The sequence below is a fragment of the Magnolia sinica genome, chromosome 1 (genome assembly GCF_029962835.1).
Source record: "Magnolia sinica isolate HGM2019 chromosome 1, MsV1, whole genome shotgun sequence".
In the NCBI taxonomy this organism is placed as follows: Eukaryota; Viridiplantae; Streptophyta; class Magnoliopsida; order Magnoliales; family Magnoliaceae; genus Magnolia; species Magnolia sinica.
The window spans coordinates 88,039,795-88,052,290 of NC_080573.1; the positions used below are offsets into that span (position 1 = coordinate 88,039,795).

At 43.4% G+C, this 12,496-nt stretch overlaps 1 protein-coding gene across 1 annotated transcript; it reads right to left on the reverse strand.

Annotated features, from left to right (window-relative positions):
* Positions 1-2,351: 2,351 nt before the first annotated feature.
* On the reverse strand, positions 2,352-3,633 carry LOC131247465 (uncharacterized). Its single transcript, XM_058247732.1, has 2 exons — positions 3,508-3,633; positions 2,352-2,912 (listed from the first exon to the last, which is right to left on the reverse strand). Exons 1-2 carry the CDS (start codon positions 3,631-3,633, stop codon positions 2,352-2,354), a joined length of 687 nt encoding a protein of 228 aa, XP_058103715.1.
* Positions 3,634-12,496: the final 8,863 nt, after the last annotated feature.

Consider the following 12,496-nt stretch of genomic DNA (forward strand, 5'->3'; position numbering starts at 1 on the left):
GTGAGGCCCAATCTAGTGTGTATGAGGCCCATTTGGTAGGCTCAATATGATATTTGTGTGGCCCATATGTGCAGCCCATTGTAATGTGCATGAGGCCCATGTGATGTGGCCCATCGTGAAATGTGAGGCCCATATATGAGGCCCCGTGTGTTGTATGCGAGGCCCATGTGATGCGACCCACTCGATGTATGAGACCCTTGTGTAAGGCCCATTGAGATTATATGGGGCCCATTGTGATGTGTATGAGGCCCATGTGATGTGGCCCATTGTGATATGTGAGGGCCACATGAATGAGGCCCAATGTGATGCATGTGAGGCCCATGAGTGAGGCCCAATGCGATGTATGTGAGGCCCTTATGTGAGGCCCAAAGCGATGTACATAAGGACAGATGTGATGTGTAATTCCACTATGATGTATGTAATGATGTTTATGATGGGCCATCCTTGGGAGCAATGATGGTTTGATGCCCACATTGTAAGAGTAATGATGGTCAAATGCCGACATTGTAACTCTCCCTAGGGCCCATTGTTAGGCTCATTCTCACCTCCCCTTAATGGGCTAACCCAAACCTTTGGGCCCCCATGATCGTTAGGCCCATTCTTGATATGAGTAGGCCGTTTAGGCCCATCCTTGATATGAGGAGAGTACATCATCATCATATAACATGCTTAGTATAACTTCACGATCCATGTCCATGCGCATCATATGTATGCTTAATATGAGTAGTGATTAATCATAGCACATGCCATTGAGTGAATTATTATGGGACTCCCTGATAGGAGGAGTTGTCCACGTGAGCGCGCGGTATTCATAGGATTGCTGCATGATTGGATGGTATGACTCATACATCTCGCATTTTGTGATATGACCACCGTGCGCCCTAGTGACATTAGGGTCGTGGTCTCCACAGGCATGCCGTGGATGGCCAGATGGGACACCGAAAATATTTGGTTCTAGCATACAGGTGTCATAGATGTCCCTAGGTGAAAATTCCTAAACCTACGAGGCTGGGAGACACTCCGATGTCAAAACTGAGTGGATATACATGAGCACATGAGGGTTGTATATTAATAGGCCGTGTCTCCCACTATGTCGTGGTTAGTTGGAAAGGGGTGTGACCTTACTCGCCTGAGTGAGGGGGCAATATCTAGGTTGAGTTTGACTAGCTTGAGGAATAAGTCTTCTATCGATGAGCCGGGCCCGATATTGGCAGGCGGATAGTGAGGTCTCTTCCACTTACCCAGTTGTACACTTGGATAGGGGTGACAAGTTGGCGTAGAGTGTAGTAGACCCCGGTGTTGATCCCAGAGATGTACAGTATTGATATATAGACTTATTGAGTAGGAGTTACATACTCAGCATTTTACTCATTCATTCATTCACTATTCACTCGGGCTGGTGGTGCACAACTAATTTAGTATGTTTACCTTCACAATGACCAGGATTTCGGTTGGGCGCATGACTAACAAGTGATCAGGAGTTTACCACTTTGAGTCTATCTATCTAAATTTAGGTATGGGACTAGTTTGTATAGAAGTCCCTTGTGATGGACCCCGTAGCCTGCAATACTATGTACTATCATCCCGACTTCACACTCCAGCTTAGTCATTTTATTCGCATCACATATTACATTACATCCTCGACACATAGCATTTGGTTTACTATGCTTCTGTATTACATAGCCTGAATAAGGTTGATGGTATTATGGACTTGCCAGGATCTATATATTGCATTACATCTACAACATATGACATTTTGGATTGCTATATTTCTGTATTTATATGGCCTAGATACGACTGACAGTATTCGTGGACTCGTCAGGATTTGCATATTGCATTGCATCCTCGGTATCTAATATTTGGCTTACTATGTTTCTGCATTGTTCTGACATTGTATACTTGACACTTACCTTACGCATACACTTACACCACCTTCTAAGCTTTCTATAAGCTTATGTACGATAGATGTGTGCAGGTGGCGTTAGGTCACAACAGCGTTGAGCTTGGAGCATGCAACTATCTTCTGGAGCTTTAATTTTTTATATATGTATTTTCCTTTCAGCACTGTATTCAACTGTTTATATTAGTGGATATGTGATGATGATGTTGCCTTTGTGATTTGGGTAAACTTGTGGTTATGCTTCTTACGAGATAAATGTACATTGGAAAATCCTCCTTATAGGATCCTAGGATCAGAATCTGGCATATGGGTGCCGGGAGCGAGAATGGGGTACTACGGAGGCTATTGGCACCAGATTCGGCGATCAAAAATTTTGTGGGCCCGGTTTTCGAGTTTGGGGCGTGACACCTTTGGAGGTGAGCTTCTCTCCTGCAAACACAAGCAAGGGAGTTCAGATGGGACGTAGTCGGGATCTCCCGATCTCCATCTTGTCGAAGGCGGCGGCAGCAAAAAGGATGTCAGCCGAGCTGCCGGTATCCACCAATATATGGTGCACCTTGTGGTTAATAACTGTCATGATCACCACCAAGGCATTGTCATGTGGGTGGTGGATTCCTTGGGTGTCCTCCTCGGTAAAGGTCAAGCTACAAGGAATTGATTTATACTCCGTTCTGGCCTTAATTATGAGATGAATGCGATGCTTTATGTTGCTGCCACTGATACTCCAAGCATGAGCCTTGCGAGCTCTGTTCGAGTCCCCACCTCTTGCGGGTCCTCCGAATATTGTGAGAATTTCGCCTATCGCTTCATTGTCATTTGTGTTGCCTTGTTGATCGTCCCTCTTGTCTGGTTGCTCATCCCTTCTCTTATGGACGTACTCCCTCAGATGTCCACCCTGAATGAGGGACTTAATCTCTTCTTTGTGATCGAAGCAGTTGGTAGTAGTGAGACCATGGTCGTAGTGAAAGTGGTAGTACTTCTGTTTGTCTCTCTTGTCGGCCACTTCAGGATCCTTTTATTTCAAACTTTCATAAGAATCTTCTCAGGAGTAGCATTTAATGGGGTATAGGAGCGAAACCTACTCTTCAGTCATCTGTTCGAGCACTGACCTCTGCTCAAGTCATCGTCCCTTCTCTTCTTGTTGTTGATAATGGGTTGATGCTCCTCCTTGCGCTTCCTATCCTTAGCCGAGCTTTCGGTACTCTAAGTATCTTTCCACAAGCTAAATAGCTCCTTTACGTTAGAGTACTTTTATGCTCGGTTAAGGAGATCGGCCAAAGTGGTCGAAGGGTTCTTGCCGATTGAGAAGAGGAACTTCCCCTCCCGTAGGCCGGATATCAAGGTGGTCAGTGTTATTTGGTTAGAGTAGGCATCCATCTGCATCGCCTCCTCATTGAAATGAATATTGTAGTCTTTTAGTAGCTCGTCCTCCCTTTAGGTAACAGTGAGGAGGCAGGTTGCAGGTTTACTTCTATCTTTCCCTCCGATAAACTGCATGATGAAGGTTTTACTGCGCTGGGTGAAGTAACAATGGACCTCGGCTTCAGCTGTTTGTACTACTTTCATGACGCCCCTCGCAAGGTCAGGGAGAATGTTCGGCACATCACTGAACTAGAAGCACTGTGTAATTCCCTCCACGCCTTGAAGGACTCAATGTGTTTGGCCGAATCACCGGCTCCATAGTAGGGAGTAATCTGTGACATCCGAAATCTCAACGGAAGCGGAGATCCCATGATATCATTGGTGAACAGTGGTTATGTTTCCTCCAACTAACTTCAATCGAGGTCGGGACCCGAGCGCGGTACGCTTGTTGAATGTCGCCGATTGTCCTCGGATCTCTCCAAGATGGATCTCCCATGTGACATCATTCTCTGTTATCACCTCGGGAGATTTTCCGCACTTTCTTTTCTCTAGCGTATGTCGTAAGTTGGAGTCAGCGAGCGTGGTGGTTCCCATGGTGTGTAGGAGCATGACTATGCTGCCTTGGTCACTGCTTAATCACGCGTGGGTTGTCAGGTGCTTGAGGGAGTCGAGAGAGCTCGGTTGTCGTGGCTGCTTCCCTCCATGGTTGGGAGGTGGCTGCTGCCTCTCCGATATTTGCATTATGCAGTTTATGTTGTCGGCTAAGGCCTCGACCTAATTTTCCAAAGAAACAAGCTAAACTCCTCGATTACGAGACCTCTGCGCTGCCATCACAGGGGGAGAATCAATATGATGTTGTGAGGGTGGATCTTGGGGTTCAGCATGCTTTTCTTCTAGTGTGGGGGTTTGTTCGGCAATGGCGGCCAATGCCCTCTTCCTCCCCTTTGCCATTGTAGAGCGGTTGGAGATACGACAGGCAAGTTTGGAATGGCTTTACTGTCGTTCCCACAGACAGCACTAAATTGTTGATGCTGAGATCTGGTTGTCGCTGTTAGACCGTTGTGCACCTAAAAAACCAAATAACATTGCGGGCCTTGGTTATTTCAAGGGACCCTTCAATGCCTAAGTTAGAACGGGCACTTTGGGTCTAGTCGAATTAGGGTTTTTGCGCATACCTTTTACCGTAGGTAGGGTCCTTATTTGTAGTCTCTTAATGTTCCTTACATATATGGCAATGAGTCTACCATGCTATTGCGTATTGTGCAAGGGATCTTCCCCAAGATACATGGCTTTATCCTCAGCATGATTCTTGGGAAGGCAATCCTCCTCCTATACGAAAGAGATCTCCTAGTGGTCGGCATCCATGGTCGATAGCTGATGCCAACCTCTAAGTTGTGTTTGGCCAATGTTCTGCAGACTGAGCTTAATCCTCGATCATGGCTGGAGTTGATCTTTGAGGCTAAGGCCTCCATTCTAGGTCAGGTTGGTACCCATGGTCGTTCTTTGGTCATGATAGTGAAATGTTAAATAAATGACTGAGGCCATCACTGATAGTTGGTGGTCGGGTTGTTTGTGGAGGTCGTACTTGGTAGTCGAGACCGAGCTCTTTACTCGACATCCTCTTTTAAGCTACCCGCCTTCTTTATCTCATTTTGGTTGTTTGGTCAGTCCAATTTTACCCATAACAAAGAGCAAGGGGTTTGAGAAGGGAATGAATGTTGCACGATTCTAATGACCTGGTTTGATGAAACCGATTGAAACTTGAATGACTGGATGAACGGTAGCATCACAAGGCTAGATTGAGTAACTTAAATTTGAACTTAGGTTGCTTAAGAGGCTTAGACTCTGGTTAGGCTAGGCTAGACCAGACCAAGGCTGAGCTCTCTCTCTCTCTTTCTCTCATGCTCACTCTCCTTGGTGGAGGGATGCTTCTTGGATTACCTCTTGATGCATCTAAGTGTTTTAAATGGGAAGGGGAGGGGGTTATTTAGTCTCTAAATCCAGTTTCCTTGTAATTCTTGGTGATCCTATGGGAAAAAAGTGGTTGACGGGTTGGAATTGGAGATTGCCACATGGCATTATTTCATGGGTTGGATGAGATGGTAAAAGTGTAATTTTGGGTACGGAGATGAGCATTGGAGTAAATACACTTCAAATGCATACGGGGTTTGAAAAAGGACAGTTCCACATGCTTAAGGACGTTGCCCCAAAGAGGTGGAGTGCCACGTGGTCGGCGATAACCTGGTTGCCGCTGGTCAGTTGCCGCATGTCCCCACTTGGACTCCCTGCTTTGACAGGTAGCCTCCTCTAAGCGTGTGGAGGATCTGCTGTGAAGGTTGTTGTTTTGAGGTTTCACCCATTTCTCCAGTTGGGCTTGCTTTTGGGCTTTGGTTTGGGCTTGCTTTTGGGCTTATTTAGGTGAGTTTACTGGTTATTGGATTGGGTAGGCTGACCGGGTGAATTGACTCAATGAGTTGACCGAGTGAATTGACTCGTCGAGCTGACTCAAGGCTCTAGGGTTTTAGGTTCCTAGAATTTACGGTTAGGCTGACTAGGTTGATGGGGTTGAATGAGTTGGCTTTAGGGTTTATAACTAGGGTTCTTAGGGTTTAGGCTTCTAGGGTTAGGGTTTAGGATTGAGGTTTAGTTGTCCATCCATCAGTTTAAACTCATCAGCTTTTCAACATAGAGTGGAGTGTCTACAGATAGATAACAAATCCGGTGTATGAGTGTTGATTCGGATTACAACTAAATACTAGAGCTATGAATTACTACTACGGGATTATCGCTGCTCCTATGATAAGCTGAGATAAAGTAAATTGATAGATTTGTTTGGTTTGATTGGATTTATAGATTGATTAGTTTTTTTTCTCCGTATATTTTCTCTCATATTTATAGATTTTTCCCGCAACTTGTTCTCTAATATGCTTCTTCTGTTACTGCAACAGTTGCAATAGTTGAAAATCCTTTTCTAAATCATTCTCTCACTACATTTTCTTTTTGTGTCTGTTCCTTATATGTCGGCCAAACTTTGTACCTCTCATTCACCTTTTATAACTTAAACTGCTCAACCATGTGACTTTCTTTGCTCATTAGACTTTTAAGTAGTTCGACCACATCACTCCACCAACCGACATGTAAAACTGGATTTATAACAATTATGATTCCGAAAAAAGCACTCTAAATTATTTTGAAGATATTTCATATATATATATATATATATATATATATATATATATATATATATATATATATATTATGCAATGCCGAATATCGTCCTCCTATTTATTTAACCGAGGATGACCAGAAATAGGTACAACAATGCCCATAATGCAACAGGTTGGCATTGGAAATCGCCCCAACGGAGGAACTAGATCCTGACATGCACCGTTGCAATACGTGGAGAATTATGTTTTAGCAAACCTCTGCAGCCGCTATTCAACTGCACAGTAAACTTCTTGAATTGAATTCCATCTGGACGTTATTCAACTGTACCCTGTGTTGGGCCCGCTTGTTGAATGTATACCATCCAACCAACGCATCAAGTGATCCCCGCAAGGCCCGGACTCTTGGAAAAAAGGACATGGATGGCGCACTGTGTAAATTCTATGGGGCCCACCATGATGTATGTGTCTTATCCACGCAGTCCATGTATTTTATCAGCTCATTTTAGGTATGAGCCCAATGCTGAAGCATATTCAAATCTCAAGTGAACCACGGCACAACAAATAGAAGGAATTGATCAATGCCTATTGTCCAAACTTCCTTAGAGCCACCAAAATTTTGAATCAAGCTGATATTTATATTAGTGTTTTTTCCTTCATTCATGTCTTTGTGACCTTATAAACAGGTTGGATGACAAATAAACATTATTGTGGGACTTAGGAATGTTTCAAACATTATTGTGGGGCCTAGGAATGTTTCAACAGTGAGCATCTCTGACGCAAGGAAGGACTTGTAGAGGTCGAGTACAGTCTTCCTCAAGGATAACTATCCTGAATCTTTCTCTGGACTCCTCACCGAGATACCTCGAATACACGAGGAAAAATAAAAATTAATTCTAGAAAATTCAAAATAAGTTTATTGACGATGAAAATCGAGTTTACAACTCTTTAAATAAAGCTACGAATCCTAGGAAGAAGTTTCAGAATTCGACTACAACTAAAACTCCTTAAAATTGTGACTTACTATAAATAGTAAAGTTACTATTTATAGATAGACATGATTTCTACTAGTGGGGTTGATTTTCGGCCAAAAATAGTAAGTTCCCTATTTGGCCGAACCATGAAGTTCCCTAACTTTTCTAAGTACTTTTTAGTATTGGACACAACTCCAACTTTTCTAAGTACTTTTTAGTATTGGACACAACTCCTAAAGCCTAACGTACAAAGAGTTACAATCAAAATTAAACTTATTAAAAATAATAAAAACAAAAATAAACAGGGAATTCAACCTTCGATCTAATGGAACCCTGCAAATTCTGATAACTCATTCACGTTTGTGAGATACATCGTTTTATGTTCTGACTGTCCGGATCATCTTGGCCATGAAATTATCTGCGACCCGCCGCTATACATCAATCTCCTTACTGGCTAAGATTATTATAGAATCGGTCTCCCTCCAGGTTGTGAATGCGCTCACTGGGAAGTCTTCAATTGGATGGAAGTGGCAAAATTGGTGTAAGAGGATCAAGGGTCTGATAGCTTTGGGCCAAGTTAGAGTTCAGTATACGCTTAGGGAAGGAAATGGGCCGGCGGATGCCTTGGCTAGGCTGGGTAGCTCCTCGCAGCTTTCAGCTACATTCTTAGCCAGGTCGGATCTCCCATGGGAGCTCAGAGGGCAGATCTTCTTTGATAAGCTGGGGTTAGGTGCGGTGAAGGCTTAGGGGAGGTGTGTCCTGGTGCCCACCCGGCGGTGGCGTCGGATTCCATGGTTTCTCTTTCTTTTTTGGTTGTTAGTTTTACGATAGGTTCCTCCTCGCTTTTTTCAAGAGATCCCGAATGTGTACAAGCTGAGAGAGGCCCCCTTTTGTGATGCCCTCCCGGTTTTTTTTATTGGAATATATACATGATCTCATGAGGTGAAAAAAATAAAATAAATAAATAAATAAATCTCCTTACTGTTTCCTTATGGTGTGGCCCACTTCGGCTTTGATATGTTTATTTTAGGCTCGTACACTAAAATGGGCTGACAAAACGAATGGACAGTTGGGATAAATCACATAGATCACCGTAGGCGCCACAGTTAGTAGTACGCACTGGGATGCAGATTGCCTGTCCCTGGCCACAGAAGGTTGCTGTTATCGAAGCTACTCCGGGCGTGGGATGACCGTGACAAGTCAACTCTGACCATCAGTTTTGCAAAACTACAACAGGAGAGGAGTCCAAATTTTAGGGAGATCCAAAACTCAGATGGTCCACACTAAAAACAGCAGGGATTGAACACCCACCATTGGAAACTTTGTGGGCCACGGAAGTTTTATATCAGGATAATATTTGTACATACAGTTTATCTGTGTGGTAATAACCTTAGGAACGCGCGGTTTGGATAGCATATAAACATCATGGTCGGCTCCTCGGAAGGTTTCAACCGTGGACGTCTGTTCTCACTGTTTCGTGTGGTATAGCCCACCCGAGTTTCGTTTGTCTGATTTTTGGATTCCAGTCCTACTGTGATCCAGCGAAACTGACGGAGTAGATTTACACGGGCATCTGTGTTGGCCCCACATAGCTTCCGACAACAGGAACTCACGACGAGGGAACAAGTAATTCGCGTCCCTACAAAAATAAGGCTTATCGAATCATCGGATGGGCCGCCAGATTTTAAACAGTGGACAGTCACCCAAAAGCTCCGTTCTCCTCAAATTTATTTATTTATTTATTTATTTTCAGCAGACAACTTTTAATTCATTATCATTGCAAGGCATGCTCAGCTGCAGGATCAATGTATCCGGACTCTCCGAATGGCCCACCACCGGTGAAGCATAACTATCAAAAAGCCTAGCCACACAATTAGAAAGCTTTTTCCCTTTGAATGTGGACCGTTGGCTCGCTTCTTTTCCATTTCTCGCTTGCAAGCCATAGACGGACAGCTGGGACCGCGTTTCCGTGTGCTTTTTGTACCTTGGGTTATGTCATAAGGTCAACATCATGGATTGTGTGGATTTGTCAAAAAATAATAATAAAAAAAAATAAAAAAAATAAAAAATCATGTGTTACTGTCTAGTGGCCTCAGTTCCTTCACGAAGAACGTGAGCTACTTCTTCCCAAGCATAAACATGGCACATGCATGAGATCCGAGTTGTTCATTTGGTAGGTCCTCTTAGAGATGAACACGCCCCAGAAATAGATTAATTCAGCCATCAGGTGTGTGTGTATATATATGCAGAGAGAGAGAGAGAGAGAGGTGGGCCCTGGAAAGGTTTCATTGGTGGGTGTTATTATCCCCACTATTTCTTGTGGTGTGGTCCATTTAAGCTTTGGATCTGCTTTATTTTGGAATGTCCTGAAATGAGTTGAAAAAAAGAATGGCCGGTGTGAATATAAAACACATACATCAAGTTAGGCCCAATACAACAACACGCCACCGCCAGGGTGAGATGGCAACAGCACCTAATCCCCGTCCGATGACATGGACTTAACCTTAGAAATGCAGCCAACCCAAGAAGTGAAGCGGCCTGAAATGCGACCCACTAGACATAAACGGTGGACCGGCCTGATGAACCGTCCCAAACTTGCAAACCCACTGCATATGGGTACATGTGAGAGACATTTGAGGTCATGGGATCGAGTAGCCATGTAGTATGCGTTAATTTTTTTATTTTTTTTAAAGAAGAAATAAGAAGAGAGTGACGCGCTTCTTCCTTTACATTCGTGCTTTTTACACGGCCTTAAAATTGACCTGATATACGAGCCATGGGAAGCCTGCTTACGAATATGATATATCCTGCTCCACGGAAAGCCTGTTACTAGAACAGGGCCTTCTAATGTAACTGTGCCAGATACCACATGTATGACACATGTGAACGCGTATCATGGTTTTAGAACCTTAAGACGGAGATGTGTGCCTTGAAAATTTGTACGTAGGGGTCATTTGGACGTCAGGTAACTCCACTTCCCCCAACTACTTGGCAAGTTTAGCGTCTTTCATACGCTCGATCGGATTAGTTCCCAGTGCTGAAGCCTTTATTCAATGAAAATCAACTTCATAGGAATCAGGTAGCTTAGGCCCCAAGCAAAACGCTATGATGCAGTGTTACATGCGTCTCCTTCTGTATCGGGAATTTCTTACAACAGAGGAGCACATCCAACAAAGTTCCGTGGGTTCTGCCATGATGTGAGTGTGACATCCACAATTGATCGGACGTGAGCCCAAAAATTTTAGATTAATTGAAGCGACAACAAAGGGAATAAATCCCACCATTGGAAGCCTTTTTGAGGCCACTGATATTTACATGGGTACCTATTTCCCCTGGTAACCAAACTGGCTCGAAGGACTGCAAATTTTGGGCATTTAAGTGGAAACGGATTGGCTACTACCCCTCCAGCAGCCAATGGCTGGTGGTCGGTGCTCTATGGGACCCACCATTATGTTTTTGTTTCATCCCTGCCTTCCATCTATTTTTCCAGATCATTTTATGATATCAGACTGAAAATGAGTTATATCCAAATCTCAATCGAACCACATTACAGGAAACAGTGTCGAATGAGCCTTGGCCAATAAAAACTTTTGGGGGTCATAAAAGTTTTGGATAAACTGCTCTTTGGTTTTTACCCTTCATCCAGGCCTGTATGACCTAATCAATAGATTCGTTGTCAAATAAACAGTACAGTGGGACTCAGGAGGATTTTAATGGTGGATATCCAGTCACTATTGTTTTCCTGTGGTGTGGTCCACCTGAGATTTATATCCCTCTCATTTTTAGGATCAAACCCGAAAATGATCCGTAAAAATGGATGAACGGAATGGATGAAACACATACATCATGGTGGGGCCAACAAGCACCGACCATCAGCCACCGGCCTGATGGCAGGGGGAGTAGCCAAACCGTTTCCCATTTAAGTCAACCGGAGCGGACGTCAATTGTCAGTAACCCCTGCTTGCATGCCAATGTGAATGACATTGCCTAGTAGAAAGTTCTCTGATGACATTACCCTTTTCACTACAGGGCTGCATCTCAGCTGCGCTTGTAGCGAATTTTTATTAGGCACTTCAGGGTCACCGCGGGCACTTGAGGTCCCACAAAGGTGGCTTTATGTGAAAAGTGCCAAAAGATGTGGAGCACCTATAGGTTATTAAGCCAACGGTTGGACCACGGGCTCCATTTATCACGGTTGAAAACTGATGTGGAGCAGGTCATGGACTGTTTGATGGCCAAGATGGATAAAAAAGGCCCGATTGGAAGCTGAGGTGATTTGGACTGTTAGAACTAAAAAACGGACGTATCTTGCAAATTGAAATGAGCTATCACACATACCATATATGATCTTGGGGTAGGACGAGCTAGTTTAGCCACCCAACTCGGCTCTTGGCTATGCCGGGTCACCCACGCCGAATTTACAAAATACCATCAAATTGATGGCTGAATTCCTATTTTAATTTTGTTTTTACTATTTATAATAAATTTTAGTTTGATTATAACTCTTCATAGGTTGGGTTTTATGAGTTGCGCCCAACATGAAAAGTACTAGGAATAATGAAGAGAATAGCATGCATGAGCTAAATAGGACACATTATTTTTGGCCGAAAACTATGCACACTAGTAAGAATCATGATTGTTTATAAATAGTAAGTAGCAATTTCTAGAAATTTTAGTCGTAGTTTAATTCTGAAACTTCTTCCATGGCTTAGTATCATTATTTAAAATTTAAAGGGATGTAAACTCATTTATTCATTAATCAATCAATTTATGAATTTTTTATAATATTATTTATATTTTCCTACTTTTTCCTCCTGAATTGAGAATCTATGTGTGGAGTCCAGAGAGGCTTCATGGATTGGTAGTAGTTGTTGATAACTAAATCTGGAAGACTCTCCGCTCCGACTCACTAACTCCGAACTATTTCAATGTCTTGAACCTGCACACTTGGAACTAGCAAAGGAGACCCTGGCTAAGCCAGGGGACCTCCGATGCCTAAGTCAGGTCAAGGGAATCTGGGTCTAAGTTGGGGAGTAATGGAGAGTGCAAAATGTCACGTACTTGTAGCAATAGGGTCTTTATTGTATTTATATCTG